This window comes from Elephas maximus, chromosome 15 (assembly GCF_024166365.1).
Source record: "Elephas maximus indicus isolate mEleMax1 chromosome 15, mEleMax1 primary haplotype, whole genome shotgun sequence".
Classification (NCBI taxonomy): Eukaryota; Metazoa; Chordata; class Mammalia; order Proboscidea; family Elephantidae; genus Elephas; species Elephas maximus.
In genome coordinates this window covers 42296479-42313858 of record NC_064833.1, presented here as the reverse complement: position 1 = coordinate 42313858, position 17380 = coordinate 42296479, and the positions used below count along the sequence as shown (strand labels likewise).

General features: G+C 37.1%; 1 protein-coding gene across 8 annotated transcripts in view; it reads left to right on the top strand.

The window, feature by feature from the left end:
- The window catches only part of VPS13B (vacuolar protein sorting 13 homolog B), a 915182-nt gene that overhangs the window by 726588 nt on the left and 171214 nt on the right, over positions 1-17380 (top strand). For all 8 annotated transcript variants that reach the window (XM_049854597.1, XM_049854595.1, XM_049854593.1 and 5 more), the window contains one exon: positions 16399-16601. In XM_049854597.1, coding sequence (XP_049710554.1) covers positions 16399-16601 — 203 coding nt within the window. The remainder of the gene's footprint in view (positions 1-16398; positions 16602-17380) is intronic.

Below are 17380 nucleotides of genomic sequence, written 5' to 3'. Positions count from 1 at the left end.
ACAAAATTGAATATAACAGCATAGAACCTGATCACCTTACATATCCTGATATCCTGATTAAGGGGGAAAAGCTAGTTCCTTTCAGGGTGAGAGCACCCAAGTGCCAGTCTTATGTGCTTCAACACAATTTGTTGAAGGAAGTAGAAATAGAATTTGTTTTCAGTGACTGTTGATCTCTTTATGGATTATGCTTATACAATTTTTTTCTTCCTCACTTTTGAGGCATCCTGATATTTCACTGTTATGCAAATCAGCTTCTGGATGTATCTAACAGATGCTTGCTGATTTTCTAGTAGCCTTAGATTACTTCCAGCTGGATAAAAAAGTACCTGGATATGCTTTGCTAGCACGTGTCATCATAGTGTACTCTTTCTAATGATATACAGAAGCTTGATTTAGATTGCATTTTGCTCAGTCAGCATGTAGAGAATAGGGACCTCATTGGGGCCTAGTAGAGACTGATGATGTAGGGCTGGCAGCATTTTGTAAACGTTCTCCAAAACAAGTGGTTTGCATTTATTGGTCTTTTAAAGGAGTACTTTAAAGGTCACAAAACTATTTGTTCCTTGAAGTAAATTTTTACACTCAATGAAAAGTATGTCAGTATGCAAACAAAGCAAGATTATTTCTGTTTATCACACAGTCATTTCTGAAATTATTTCTCAATGTTGCTATGCCTCATTTAGTTTAATTAAATGCCCCCCATTAGTTTGCTGAAACTGAAATCAAAAAAAGGAGCACAGATTTATAAAAGAGTCCAGTGGAAAGACCAGGTAGAAAAGCATTGTGATGAATGCGAAGGAGGTAGAGGGAAGAGACTATGTGCTTGGTCAAAACGACCCGATCACACTTCGCTAAATGCAATGTGGGATCCTGGAATGGATCCTGGAACAGAAAAAGAGCATTAGGATGGAAACTGGTGGGATTCAAATAAGGGCTATAAATTAGGTAATTGTATTGTGTCGATGTTAGTTTTCTGCTTTTGGTGGTTGTACTATAGTTACGTATGTTGTTAACACTAAGGGAAGCTGGGTAAAGGATATCAGCTGTTCTGAAAGTCTAAAATTATTTCAAAATAGGAAGTTTTAAAAAATGACCTGACCGGTGATTAGATAAATAACCTTAATAATATTCATGCTTTTAAAATTTAAGTGATAATTATAAATATTAAACTTTCGCAGCATATTTCTTCATTTTTTTTTCTTTCCTTCCTCCCTCCCTTCCTTATTTTTGGAAATTGAGAAAAAAAATTAAAAGTATAGAAAATGTAAAGAATACCACATCAAACGCCTGTGTACTCGCCAGCTAGAGTAAATGTCAACATCTTGTCATATTTGCTATAGAAAGAGAGAGGTGTAAAAATTTACAAAGTTATTCAGTTTTTTTCAGTTCGTCCTTTCCAAAGAAGTTAGCCTTCTGTAGTTTTTACTTGTGGGGCATTTTGTTTGACAGTGCATTAGTCCACTGGGAAGAAGAATAATACGTGCCTTAACTCACTTTCTGTTGCCATTTATACCTGATTTTGAATGTATAAGTACTTGGAATACTAATTCATCAGGATTCCAGTTTACATGAGTATTTTCTGTGGCCCTAAGCTTATGCGCGTGGTGATATATAATATATTGATTATATTAATATATAATGAAAATACTTGTATAGTTCAAGAAGATGTTAATATGTTGCCTGATGGAAGAAACAAAAAGTAGAGGATAATGTTCTATTGACCATCCTCTCACAGAGTGAAAGAAAGGGGAAAGGAGAAATACCCAGTTGTGAGTCCCAGGAATTATTTCCATATTTTGTGGCAAAATTATAAAGTTTGGCTTATTATTTATAAATGGCTTTTTATGAAATCCATCACCACTCTTTATTATTAAGTGATCACCACAATCTCTTATTGCTGGTCACTTAACACAAAGATTAAAACCACTTGAACTAACATGTTTTTCTATTATGTTGCAGTTCTCCCCCCCCCCCAAATATAGCAGGAAATATTCAAAAGAAAGCTAAAACTCTATTTTAAACTTAAAAGCTCATACTTGTGACTGGATCCCCTAATTGACAAACAAAGACCCAGCAGCTTGGAGTGTAACTGCAGTCAGCTGGATTGGCACATGGGGATGAGTTTAATCAGTTGTGTGAGTCTCAAAAGTGAACTGTATGTAATTTCCTTGTAAATGTGTGGCAAGAAAGAAAAGAAAGGGAGTAAAACAAAACAGGCAGGGCACATTTACTTCTCTGTAGGGTCATGTAGGAAACCCTGGTGCCATAGTGGTTAAGAGCTACGGGTGCTAATCAAAAAGTTGGCAGTTCGAATCCACCAGGTGCTCCTTGGAAACTCTACGGGGCAGTTCTACTCTGTCCTAGAGGGCCGCTATGAGTCAGAATTGACTGTATGGCAGTGGGTTTGGTTTTGGTTTGGGTTAAAAAAAAAAAAAAACACCACTGCCATCGAGTCCCTTCCAACCCATAGCGACCCTCTAGGACGGAGTAGAACTGCCCCGTAGAGTTTCCAAAGAGCGCCTGGTGGACTCGAATTGCTGACCTTTTGACTAGCAGCCATAGCTCTTAACCACAACGCCACCAGGGTTTCCTTGGTTTGGGTCATGTATTTTCTTAGTGTCTTTAGTGGTGCCTGTTCCTGTGTCCTCGTGCCAACACTAGCATCTTCTTAAATTTTCAATGCCACCTGTGTATTTAAACGTGTGTGTGTAGCCAGTGCCAGTTGGCCTGAGATACAGGCAAGTACAAACAGAAGGATTAGAAAAAGAGTAGAGTGAAGGGTACATTATTGGGGAAAATAATGAAAGGACAAAGAAAGAAGAAAAAATAACAGCAACGTACAGGTAGCACTCAATTAAAGTGAAATAATAGTACATAAATAAAAAGAAGCAAATAATAAGAAAAGGCAGAAAAAAAAGGGATTGTATGACAGGGAAGTTTTCATGTACTCAACAAAGTCAGTATTATAAATACTATTGGTTGCCTTTACTCCAAAGTACTTTGAAATCTTGGATCTGAGGCTAAGAAATTGCCAAGGGCAAATTTGATGTGAAATAAAATTGCAAGTTATTTATCTTTATATATCCAGGGCCTTAGCATATGGTAGGTAACCAGTAAATGTTAGCAGAATAATGAATGCATACATGCATAAATATCAAGTTGGAGGTGATCCAAGATATACAGATTCCTTATAGACAGCTGGAAGCATGGGAGTAGTAATTGTTTAAGAAGTTAGGTTATGGATAACCTGTAATAGGATAGGAATTATCCTTATAGCCATGAGAGTACAAAAGTTTGCCGAAAAAAGATTGAGAAGAAAATAGAAGACTACGCTTAGAAATTCCCTTACGTAATTAGAAGGTGTATATCAGTTGGGACTCTTTAGGTTGCAAGTGGCAGAAAATCAACATAAACTGATTTAAACAGTCTCATGGGTGTGAAAAGCTCAGGACTAGTGGTGTCCTTAGGCATGGCAGAAGTCATTAGGTTTTTTCTGTATTACCCACTTATATAGTCTCTTGCCCAAGCTCCACAGGGTGGCTGCCAGCTACTCCAGCACCTTCCTTTCCTTAATTTCAAGACTAGACAGCAAGAGGAATGGTCATTTTCCCGGAAGTGTTACTGTGTCTCATTGGTTTGTCCATCCCTAACCCAAATCAAACTCCAAAGACTATCAAATATGAAAATCTATAAATTGTGACAAGTTCCCAACCTTGCTAGGCTACTTCCTGGCAAGTCAGTCACTGGAATATAACCATAACTGCGTCAGTGCCTGCCTTAATTGCAAGATCTCTGTATCAGGCACAGTGTGCCTCCTCAGCGCTCGCCTTAGTCTTGCCTACTTTCTTTCTTTCTCCTTGTGTTCTTCTGACCATCCACTTCCTAGTTCTAGGCCATTTTCCTAAGGTTTCAGTCCTTTCCTCTACCTTTAGTCTCCCCAAGAATTCTAGATACTTTACACACTCTGTCCAGGCAAAAAATAGTAGAGTTTATATGACAGTAGAGAAGCATTCATGCGCTTAACAGTGTATGTTGTTGTTAGCTACTATTGAGTCAGTTCTGACTCACGGCGACCCCATGTGGGCAGAGTAGAACTGTTCCATAGAGTTTTCAAGGCTGTAATCTTTCGGAAGCAAATTGCCAGGCCTGTCTTCTGAGGCACCTCTGGGTGGGTTCAAACGGGCTAGTAGTAGAGCACTTAACCATTTGCACCAAAAAGTTGTTAACATTTCTGTATTTGTTTTTCCCTAATTTAAGTCTATGATTGACTTTTTTTTTTCTTTATTGTGCTTTATGTGGAGGTTTACAGAGCAAATTAGTTTCTCATTAAACAATACACAAATTGTTTTGTGAATTGGTTGCCAAACCCGGGATATGGCAACACTCTCCCCTTCTCAACCTCGGGTTCCCCATTTCCATTCATCCACTTTTCCTGTTCCTTCTTGCCTTCTCATCTCTGCTTTTGGGTTGGTGTGCCCATTTTAGTCATGTATATATGGTTAAAATATGTGAGTTATTGTTTGTTTTATAGGCCTGTCTAATATTTGGTTGAAGGGTGAACTACAGGAGCGACTTCAGTACTGAGTTAAAAGGGTGTCAAAGGGCCATATCCTCGGGGTTTCTCCATTCTCTGTCAGACCAGTAAGTCTGGTCTTTTTTTGTGAGTTAGAATTTTCTTGTACATTTTTCTCCAGCTCTGTCCAAGACCCTCTATTATGATCCCTGTAAGCGCACTTGGTGGTGGTAGCCGGGCACCACCTAGTTGTTCTGGACTCAGTCTGGTGAAGGCTGTGGTAGCTGTGGTCTGTCAGTCCTTTGGAGTAATCTTTCCCTTGCGTCTTTGGTTTACTTCATTCCCCTTTGCTGCAGACAGGGTGGGACTAGTAGACATATCATAGATGGCTGCTTACAAGCTTTTAAGACCCCAGATACTACTAACCGAAATAGAACATTTTCTTTATCAACAGTGTTATGCCAATTGAGCTAAATGTCCCCTGAGACTATGGTCCCCAGCCCTCAGCCCAATAACTCTGACCTTTAGGGAGTTCGGATGTCTATGAAACGCTTATGACTTTGCCTTGGTCAAGTTGTGCTGACATCCCCAGTATTGTGTGCTGTCCTACCCCTCACCAGAGTTATCACTTATCTATTATCTAATTAGTGGTTTTCCCTTCCCACCCATCCTCTCCTCCATAACCATCAAAGATTGTTTCTTGCTGTGTGTAAACCTTTTCATGAGTTTTTATAATAGTGTTCTTATACAATATTTGTCCTTTTGTGATTGACTTATTTCACTCATCACAATGCTCTCCAGATTCATCCATGTTGTGAGATGTTTCGCAGTTTCAGTGTTGTTTCTTAATGATTGCGTAGTATTCCATTGTGTGTATGTACCACAGTTGATCCATTCATCTATTGATGGGCACTTAGGTTGTTCACATCTTTTTGCTGTTGTGAATGCTGCAGTGAACATGGGCATGCATACGTCTGTTCTTATGACAGCTCTTATTTCTCTAGGATATATTTCTAGGAGTGGGATTGCTGGATCTTATGGTATTTCTATTTCTAGCTTTTTAAGGACGTGCCATATCATTTTTCAAAATGGTTGTACCATTTTGCATTCCCACCAGCAGTGCATAAGAGTTCCAGTCTCCCTATAGCCTCTCCAACATTTGTTTTTTTTGTTTGTTTTCTTTGATTCTTGACAGTAATGTTGAGGTGAGATGGTGTCTCATTGCAGTTTCGATTTGCATTTCTCTAAGGGCTAAGTGATCATGAGCATTTCCTCATGTGTCTGAAGCCACCTGAGTGTCTTCTTTGGTGACATGACTGTTCATATCCTTTGCCCATTTTTTTGGTTGGATTATTTGTCTTTTTGTTGTAGAGGTGTTAGATTTCCTATAGATTTTAGAAATTAGAGCTTTGTTGGATATGTCATAGCCAAAAATTGTTTCTCACTCTGTATGTTCTCTTTTTACTCTTTTAGTGAAGTCTTTTGATGAGGTTAAGTGTTTAAATTTTAGAATATCCCATTTATCTAGCTTATCTTTAGTGTTTGTATATTGTTAGTTATGGTTTGTAGCCTATTTATGCCTTGTATTAGAGCCCCTAATGTTGACCCTGGAACCCTGGTGGTGCAGTGGTTAAGAGCTCAGCTGCTAACCAAAAGGTCAACAGTTTGAATCTACCAGCGGCTCATTGGAAACCCTATGGGGCAGTTCTACTCTGTCCTATAGGGTCACTGTGAGTCAGAATTGACTCGACAGCTACAGGGAGCATTGACCCTATTTTTTGTTCTGTGATCTTTATAGTTTTTGGTTTTATATTTCGATCTGTGATCTATTTTGAATTAATTTTTGTGCATGGTGTGAGATATGGGTTCTGTTCCATTTTCTCACAGATGGACATCCAGGTTTGCCAGCACTACTTGTTAAAAAGACTGCCTTTTCCCCATTTAATGAACTTTGGGCCTTTGGCAAATATCAGGTGGCCGTAGGTAGATGGGTTTATATTTGGGTTCTCTATTCTGTTCCATTTGGTCAATGTGTCTGTTATTGTACCAGTACCAGGCTGCTTTGGCTACCATAGCTGTATAGTAGGTTCTGAGGTCAGGTACTCTGAGGCCGCCTTCTTTGTTATTCTTCTTCAATAATGCTTTACTTATCCAGGGCCCTTTCCTTTCCGTATAACGTTAATGGTTAGTTTTTCCATCTCATTAAAGAATGCTGTTGGTATTTGGATTGAGATTGGATTGTATTTATAGTTTGCATTCAGTAGAAAGGATGTTTTCACAATGTTGAGTCTACCTATCCTTGAGCATGGTATGTTTTTCCATTTCTATACGTCTCTTAGTTTCTTGCAGTAGTGTTTTGAAGTTTTCTTTGTATAGGTCTTTTGCATCCCTGGTTAAATGTATTCCTATGTATTTTATTTTTTTAGGGGTTATTATAAATGGTATTGCTTTCCTGATTTCCTTTTCATAGTTCTCTTTATTGTTATATAGAAATCCAACTGATTTTTGTATGTTTATCTTGTATCCTGCTACTCTACTGAATCTATTAGTTCCAGTAGTTTTCTTGTGGAGTCTTTAGAGTTCTCTATGTATAGTATCATATCATCTACAAATAGGGATAGTTTTACTTCTTCTTTACAATTTGGATGCCCTTTCTTTTTCTTGCCTATTGCTCTTGCTAGGAATTCCAGCACCATGTTAAATAAGAGTGATGATAAAGGGCACCCTTCTCTTGTTCCCAGTCTCAGGGGGAATGTTTTCAACCTCTCTCCATTGAGAATGATGTTGGCTGTTGGTTTTGCATAAAAAAACAAACCCGTTGCCATCTAGTTGATTCTGACTCATAGCAATCCTATAGGACAGAGTAGAACTGCCCCATAGGGTTTCCAAGGAGCGCCTCGTGAATCAAACTGCTGACCTTTTGGTTAGCAGCCATAGCTCTTAACCACTACACCACCAGGATTTTGTCTAGATGCCCTTTATTATGTTGAGGAATTTCTGTTCCATTCTTATTTGATAAAGAGTTTTTATCAGGAATGGGTGTTGGACTTTATCAAATGCATGTTCTGCATCAATTGAGATGATCATGTGATTCTTTTGTTTCATTTATGTGGTGGAAAACATTGAATGATTTTCTAATGTTTAACCATCCTTGCATATCTGGTATGAATCCCGCTTGTTTGCGGTGTTTTTTTTTTTTTTATGTGATGCTGAATTCTATTGGCTAGAATTTTGTTGAGAATTTTTGCATATGTGTTCATGAGATATTTTCCTTTTTTGTGCTGCCTCTGCCTGGTTTCAATATCAGGGTTATGCTGGATTCAAAGATTGAATTGGAAATATCCCTTCCTTTCTATGTTCTAAAATAGTTTGAGTAGTACTGGTGTCAGCTCTTCTCTGAATGATTTAGTAGAACTCTCCAATGAAGCCGTATGAGCCAGGACTTTTCTTTCGTTGGGAGCTTTTTTATTGCCTTTTCAATCTATTCTCTTGTTACAAGTTTGTTTAGTTTTTCTACCTCAGTTTGTGTTAGTTTAGTAAGTAGTGTGTTTCTAGAAATTTACCCATTTCTCTTAGGTTTTTAAATTTGTTGGAGTACAGTTTTTCATAGCACTGTGTTATGATCCTTTTTATTTCAGTTTGGGTTATTTGCTTCTTCTGTTTTTGTTTCATCAATTTGGCCAGTGGTTTGTTGATTTTACTGATCCTTTTGAAGAACAAACTTTTGGTTTTGTGGATTCTTTCTATATTGTTTTTCTGTTCTCTATTTCATTTATTTCTGCTCTGATCTTTATTATTTTCTTCTGGTGGCTTTGAGCTTCTTTTGTTCTTCTCTTTCTGTTTGTTCTAGTTGTAAAGGTAATGCTTTGATTTTATCCCTTTTTTTTTATGATGTGTGTATCTATTGCTATAAATTGACCTCTAAGCACTGCCTTTGCTGTGCCCAAAGGTTTTGTGCCCCAAAAGTGTTTTCATTCTCATTTGATTCTAGGAATTCTTTTATTCCATCTTTGATTTCTTTTATTACCCGGTGGTTTTTAAGCAAGGTGGTAATTTGTTTGCCATGTTTTTATTCTTTTTTTCCTTGCTGTTCCTGTTATTAATTTCTATTTTTGTGGTGGTGTGATCAGAGGAAATACTTTGTATTATCTCAGTGTTTTGGTTGTTGTTGAAGGTTGCTTTGTGGCCTAAGATGCAGTCTCTTCTGGAGGATGTTCTTGTGCTTTGGAAAAGAATATATACTTTGCTGTGTCGGGTAGAGTGTTCTGTATGTGTCTTTGAGGTCAAGTTGGTTGACTGTGGCCTTTAGATCTTCTGTATCTTTGTTGAGTTTCTTTCTAGATGTTCTGTCCTTTACCAAGACTGGTGTGTTGAAATCTCCTACTATTATTCTGGAACTTTCAATTTCTCTTTTCAGTACTGTTAGAGTTTGTTTTATGTATTTTGGAGCCCTGTTGTTGGGTGTGTCAGTATTTTTTATGGTTATGTCCTTGTGGTGGATTGTCCCTTTAATTATTATTTAATGTCCTTCCTTGACTTTATGGTGGATTTTGCCTTAAAGTCTATTTTATCTGAGATTAGTATTGCCACTCTTGCTTTTATTGTTGCTGTTTGCTTGATACTTTTTTTATCCTTTGATTTTTAATATATTTATGTCTTTATTTCTGAGGTGTGTCTCTTGTAGACACCGTATTGATGGATCCTGTTTTGTGGTTGTTGTTGTTTGTTTGTTTTTATCCATTCTGTCACTCTCTGTCTCTTTATGGGGCATTTAAGCCACTTTCGTTTAGTGTGATTATTGATAGGTGTGGCTTTATTGCTATCATGTCGTAGTGCCTTTTTTTTTTGGGTGGTTCCTCTTTCTCTCCTGTGCTGAGTTCCTTTTGTTTGTGGAATTTCTTTTTGTTTCTTTCATTTTTGTAGATTTCGTGTTTACTGAGGCCTTACGTTTTTCTTCTTTATTTTAATGAGTAAGTTTGTTAACTTTTTTGTGGATACCTTGAAATTTACCCCTATCTTTCTAAGTTTGAACCAGTCTTTTATAATTTGATATCACCTTGACTTCCTCTCCACTTGAAAGTTCTATAGCTATGCTGTCTGTTCCCCCTTTTAGTGTTCTGACATTGTTGTCATTTACAGATTGACATCTCTGGTTCCCTGTTGTAAATCTTTTAGTTTCGTTTTATTCTTGAGAGTTCATTACCTAGGTTGGTATCTGGTTGATGCTGTCCTGTGTCCTACATTCAGGGTGTTGTCTGATGTTGTTGGTTCTCTAACTGAAGGACTCCCCTTAATAATTCTTGTAAGTTTGCTTTCTACATGTCAAAGCTGTGCTGCGTTAGCTGGCAGGGAACCTCCACTCTGTAACTTTCCCCGTTCTCTGTCCTTTGTCAGTTTCTTCTTCCATTTGGTGCTTGATACTATTCTTTATTCGTTCATTTGATGCTTAGAGTTCCAGAATTGATGTTTGTATTTGTTCTACTTAGTTTTTTAGGTCTTTGCTGCAGAGGGATGGTATAATATTTCTGTCTGTAGTACCTGCTACAATTGATTTTGTAATTCTTCTCTCAACCTACTCAGTAAATGCTTCAAATTGTGTAGCTTTTAAGGATTAGAAAGAGCCTTCTATCAACCCTATTTAAGTTCTTCATTGAGAAGGGATAGACACTCTCTGAATAATATACATAAGGTATAATAATGCAAATTTTGTCATTCTAGTACTAGTTTTTTCAACCAAACCTCAAAAAGTAATTTAGAGAGTACAATATCAGTATTTTGTAGTAGACCCTGTATAGTAGAAATATCTAGTAAGATCCAAATTCTATATGTATTATGGTATTTCTAAAAAAGTAATATTTTTTATCACATGCCTACAAATATCCTTGTAGAAATGAAAGCTGCTGTAGAATGAGAAAGTTAGTCCCATTCATCTGTGTGCTTTGGACAAAATGTTGTTAAGCCCATTGTTAAAGAGACTTCTGGTATAAATATCAGCTCTTTCTTTTGCTAGTCTTTTTAATTTTAATTTTTAATTTTAATTACTTTTTTTCATGAAGTTCTTGATGTCAGTCTTAGGTCTTTTGATTTAATTTTGAGTTAGGGTGAATAGAAACAAATACATCAGAATGAATATTTGGCAGGTTTCTCATTGTCAGAGAAAGAGGTTACCAAAAAAAAAAAAAGAAGAAGGCTAAATTCAACTCTGATCTTTGACTGAAAACTGAGGTATCAATATGAATTCATTATTTTTTGTATATTTACTCATGGATAGATGCAGAAATATAGACGTGTATTCATGCATGGGTTAGTATGCATACATATACTTCTTAACCCTGTCTGCAGAGAGAGCCTTGAAGCAGTGACACTCCAGTAGCAATGAGCACAGCAACCACCCAGATTTTGGTTTCTAGATACCATTCTTCAACAAAGAAACCAAAGCTTCTTGGAGAAATGGTTGATGTCAAAGAAGTAATGGGGAAAATACAAAGTAAGCCTGAAACATCTGTGAACCAGAAAGTAAGGAAGTTCTCAGAAAAATGAGAGGAGTATATCAAAAGGACACAGGAGCCAAATTGAAAGGACTCCCAATGGCCAAACCTGGTTCAATTTAAGCCACAAAGTAAATAATGATGATGTTGTTGTCAGTTGCCATTGAGTCATTTCAACTCATGGCAACCCCATAGTATTGGATTATAACTGATAAAATAAACATCCGTAAGCTCATTCTGATATAAATAAAAACTGAATACATAAGTGGGGTAAAAGGGACAGCTCTTTTTTTATGGTAGAATATCAATAAATGTACAAGAATGAGAGAAATAGGAAGTCACCATTATGCACAGACCACAGTAATAATCATTGCAGGCAAGAACCATTGATGGATGCTGATGTTAATGGGTAAAGTTTAATGAGAAAGAATATTTGCATAATCTCCAAGTATCTTCCCACAAATTATGTATTGATTACAAAGGGGAAAATAGTAACTTTACCTTGGAGAAACCTGGGAGGCACCATTTTGGCCATGTGATCAAAATTACTGTTACCACTAATAAGACATACCAATATCATGGACTCTCATATGCCCATCTCAGAGTATTACTTCTGTGGTATTCTTGCCAAAAAGACATAATCTTATTCTAATCATAAGAAAACATAAGATTAAACTCAAAATGAGAGACATTCTACCAAATAAATGGTTTAGATTCTTCAAAAATGTTCAAGGTTATAAAGACAAAGAAAGCTGGGATCTATCATAGATTTAAGGAAACTGACACGTGACAACTGAATTCAATGGGGGATCCTGGACAAGGAAAAGAAATTAGTGGATGGCTTAGTTAAATAATGCTGTTATAACAGAAATACCACAAGTGGATGGCTTTAACAAAGAGAAATTTATTCTCTCACAGCCTGGCGGCTAGAAGTCCAAATTCAGGGTGCCAGCTCCAAGGGAAGGCTTTCTGTCTGTGTCAGCTCTGGGGAAAAATCCTTGTCGTCAATTTTTCCCTGGTCTAGGAGCTTCTCAGTGCAGGACCCCAGGTCCAAAGGATGTGCTCACTCCTGGCTCTTATTTCTTGGTGGTTTGAGGTCCCCCTGTCTCTCTGCTCACTTCTCTCTTTTGTATCTCAAAAGAGATTGCCTCAAGATACAACCTAATCCTGTAGATCGAGTCCTGCCTCATTAACATAACTGCCTCTAATCCTGCTTCATTAACATCATAGAGGTAGGATTTACAACACAGGAAAATCAAATCAGGTGACAAATAGTGGACAATCACACAGTACTGGAAAACATGGCCTACCCAAGTTGATACACATTAAAAAAAAATAAATGAATAAAACATGGCCTACCCAAGTTGATACACATTTTAGGGGGATACAATTCAATCCATAATATTGGGAAAACTGGCAAAGTTTGAATAAAATCTGTAGATTACTTATTACTGGTATATCAATGTTAATTTTCTGATTTCAATAATTACACTATTGTTATGTAGTTGGGTAAAGGCTTTGTGGGAACTCTATATTTTTGCAACTTTTATGTAGACCTAAAGTTATTTCAAAGTAAGAAGTTTTGATTTGCTTTTAAAAGGAAGCGGACTTGGGATAGATGGCCTCTAAGGTCTCTTCTGTCCAGCCTTTTTATTCTATGATGATGATGTTGTTAGGTGCTGTCAAGTCAGTTCCAACTCATAGTGACCCTATGTACAACAGAATGAAACACTACCCAGTCCTGCTCGACCATCCTCAAAACAATTGCTCTGCTTAAGCCCATCGTTGGCAGCCACCATGTCAATCCATCTCTTTGAGAGTTTTCCCCTTTTTTTTGACCCTCTACTTTGCCAGGCATGATGTCCTTTTCAAGGGACTGGTTCCTCCTGATAACATGTCCAGTGTACATAAGACAATGTCTTTCCATCCTTGCTTCTAAGGAGCATTCTAGCTGTACTTCTTCCAAGACAGATTTAGTGGTTCTTCTGGCATTCCATGGTACATTCAATCTTCTTGACCAACACGATAGTTCAGAGGCATCAGTTCTTCTCTGGTCTTCCTTATGCATTGTCCACCTTTTGCATGCATATGAGGTGATTGAAAATCCCATGGCTTGCATCAGACATACCTTAGTCCTCCAAGTGACATCTTTGCTTTTTCAACTTTAATGTGATCTTTTGCAGCAGGTTTGCCCAGTGCAGTACATTGTTTTCTTGACTACTGCTTCCATGGGCATTGATTGTGGATCCAAGTAAGGTGAAATCCTTAACAACTCCAGTTTTTTTTTTTTCTGTTTATTGTGGTGTTGCTTCTTGGTACAGTTGTGAGGATTTTAGTTTTCTTTATGTTGAGATATAATCCATACTGAAGGCTGTGTAGTCTTTGATCTTCCTCAGTAAGTGCTTCAAGTCCTCTTCACTTTCAGCAAGCAAGGTTGCGTCATCTGCATATCACGGGTTGTTAATTAGTCTTCCTCCAATCCTGATGCTGCATTCTTCTTCATATAGTAGATTTCATTTTACTTGGATCCTCAATCAACACTCGTGGAAGCAGTAATCAAGAAATCAAATGACGTTTTGCATTGGGCAAATCTGCTGCAAAAGGCGTCTTTAAAGTGTTGAAAGCAAAGATGCCACCTTGAAGACTAAGGTGTGTCTGACCATGGTGTTTCCAGTCACTTCATATGCATGCAAATGCTGGATGATGAATAAGGAAGTCCGAAGAAGAATTGACGCCTTTCATTTATGGTGTTGGCAAAGGATATTGAATATACCATGAACTGCCAAAAGAACAAACAAATCTGTCTTGGAACAGTTACAGCCAGGTTGCTCCTTAGAAGCAAGGATGGCAAGACTGTATCTCACTTACTTTGGACATGTTAACAGGTGGGACCAGTCCCTGGAGAAGGACCTCATGCCTGCTAAAGTAGAGGGTCAGTGAAAAAGAGGAAGACCCTCAGTGAGATGGATTGACATAGTAGCTGCAATGATGGGCCCAAGCATGACAACGATTGTGAGGATGATACAGGACTGGGCAGTGTTTTGTTCTGTTGTACCTAGGATCACTATGAGTTGGGGCCAACTCAACAGCACCTAACGTTTTATGATGCTATGATACAAACTGAAGAATAGCAAAGATCTAAATATTTTTATCTCTCGTCTGTCAGTTAAGAACCCTTTGATAGACAGCTGAGAATAGGATCCGATTCCAAACTCATTTCAATTCAATGGGACATGTCCTGAATAGCTACTGTGTGCACAGTATTATACTGAATATAACATGGCGCTTTCCTCCAGGATGACCTCCACTTTCAATCACTTGGATTACTAAGGTCTCTCTTTCCTGATGTTTTAAAATAGGGGAGTTGTATAGAATTAAATAGAAATTAAGTCTTAGAAATTTATCCAAGGGACTAAGAGCCTGAGTGCCTGAAGAGATAATGATAACTCTTAAATAAGCAACCTAGAAGGCCTTTTGTGTTAAACACTTTGTGTGTGTGTGTGTAAGGAACCAATGGGATATTCACATTAAGATTGTTGTTCTTAGGTGCCATAGAGTCAATTTTCAACTCATAGTGACACCATGTGACAGAGTAGAACTGCCCCAGAGTGTTTCCTAGGCTGTAATCTTTACAGAAGCAGATTGCCAGGTTCTCTATGGAGCTGCTTGGTGGGTTTGAACCACCACTTCAGTTAGCAGCTGTTGTGTAAAAAGGGCCCCTTAATTGAGTTTGTCAGCATAGGACACTATGAAATGTGTGTATTTGAAATTAAAGGGTGATAAAATCCTGACATTCCATTAATGCTCATTTTCTGGATGAATGCACTGAATTAAGCCTATACTTAAAAAACTCCATTATGACAAATTTGTGAATAATGAACTGATGTGTTTCTTTTAGCATATGTTTACTGTTGAGAGGTCGTAAGTATTTTAGGAAAGGTAAATGCGGTTAAGTCACGAAATTATTACTTGAGTTAAAAACTCCATAATAAAGATGATTATTTTTGGGTGGGATTGTGTGGTTTGTGTGTGTTTGGGCCATTTCTATTTTTTTATTTTCTGGTTTTTTCTTTTTTCTTCAGCCTGAGTGAACTCTACCTTTTAATCAAGAAAACTGTAGATTAAGTGGAAGTCTCAATGCCATAATGTAGCTAATAAGAAGATTTAAGACATTGATTTCCACCATAATTTTTAACAAACAGCTCAGCCCTAAGGCTTTTGTGGGTGTAATGCTTTCTGTGGATGATTAGAAGTTGTGTATCTTATTTCTGTAGTGGGAACATACTGCATATATATGAAGTTTTCAAGTCTCCACAAAATTGAAAATTCAGTGTGGGTACCATACTTTGAAACATGTATTCTGTGGGCCTGAGGTGTTTTTTAATCTTTCATCTTTTTTGAGGATCAAATATCATTAGGAAAAAATGCCATGGGCATTACAAACGTGGTCTGGTGAAATTCAATATTCACAATGACAATGCAGAATATGAGCTCCTTGGAGGGAAAGTTAACCCACCACTCTAACTTTGCATCTAAATATCTTAAAGTGTGCCATTGGTTTTACGAAAAGGTTTTGATCTACACTCCTACTTTAAGTTCAAAAGAAAACCTACGTTTTAAAGTGTATTCCTTTTCTGGGTATATTTACTTTGAACTAAAGCATGTAGTTTTTCTCATAAATCTAACCTGCCACTATCTGTTTTTAAGACTTTGTAAACTTCAAGTGGTTATGATGTGTGAAGTTTGGATTAAGCTAAATTTTTTTAGAAAACACATGTTACGTATTTTGATTGTTTTGAATTTTAACATGGGCCAGTCAAAAACTTGAGTGTCTAGCAAAGTAATATACTGTACTCTGTTAACTGTAAGAAAGAAATCACAGAAAATTGCCCTTTCCCTTCATGTTAATGATAGACAAATGAAGCAGCTGTTCTTATTCTTAATGTAGTTGTTTGAAAAACTTGCACAATTTAATGAAAATGTCCCTACTCATAAAACTTAAAATGCCCACACATGGAAAAAGTCATAATGTTTTGGCAAGTATTGCTTTGTTAGGAATGTGAATGAGGTATACCTGCTTCATAACTAGAATTGTGTATAAATAGCGTGAAATTGTGGTGGGAAGACAACTAAAAAAGAAGACTCTAACAAAGAATGGATTAACATTCTCAAAAAAAAAAATTCTTTCCCCAAACATACTTGTGTGTGTGTGTGTGTGTGTGTGTGTGTGTGTGTGTGTGTGTGTGTACTTTAGGTGAAAGATTACAGAGCAAATTAGTTTCTCATTCAACAGTTTATACACAGATTGCTTTGTGACATTGGTTGCAATCCCTGCCCAAACATACTTTTTTGACAAGAAAAAATTATATAACCATATTTATTTATTTATTTTAGGTGTAATTCTTGGGACATCATTTCTACTCAGCGTGGATGATCTTCTCCTTAAAACAAGCCTCAAGGAAAGAAGTCGGGTTCTAATAGGACCATGTTGTGCAGCTGCCAATCTGGAAGCTAAATGGTGTAAACACAGTGGCAACCCAGGCCCAGAACAGTCCATACCAAAAATATCCATTGATTTAAGAGGAGGACTGCTACAGGTCTGTAGGGAATGGCCATTTTCTTCCCATGAGTTTTTAACTTGCCTTTTGTTCATGCTTTTTTAACTGTTTACTAAATTTTAAATCTGGGTTTGATAAGGAAGGGTATTTATTGGTAGATTACTATTTTATTAAACTCTTTTCTTAACTGTTTTATTGAGGGGTAATTCATACACCATACAATTCATCTGTTTACACCATACAGTTCTGGTTTTTTAGTATACTCACAGTTTTGTAACCATCATCACAATCAATTGTAGAGCATTACATCACTTCCCCCACAAAAAAACCCATACCTATTAGCAGTTGCTCCCATTGCCACCTAATCCTACCACCACCACCACCACCTTGCCTAGCCCTAGGCCCTACCTTCTGTCTCAACAGATTTGCCTATTCTGTACATTTCATATAAATGGAATCATACCATATGTGGTCTTACTGTGACTGACATCTTTAACTTAGCATAGCATGGCAAGTATTAGTACTGTATTCCTTTTTATGGCCAAATACTATTCCATTGTATAGATATACCACATTGTACTTAGCTGTCCATTAGTTCATGGACATTTGGGTTTTTTCAATTTTTGGCTGTTATGAATAATACTGCTATGAAGATTTGTGTATAAGTTTTTATGTGAACATATGTTTTCATTTCTCTTAGTTAAATTATATAACTAGGAGTAGAACTGTTGGGTCATTAAACATTTTTAAATGTGTAAAAAAAAAAATGTGTAGACTCCTTTAATTACAAAATAGTAAGGCTGTTCCAAAGCACAGTG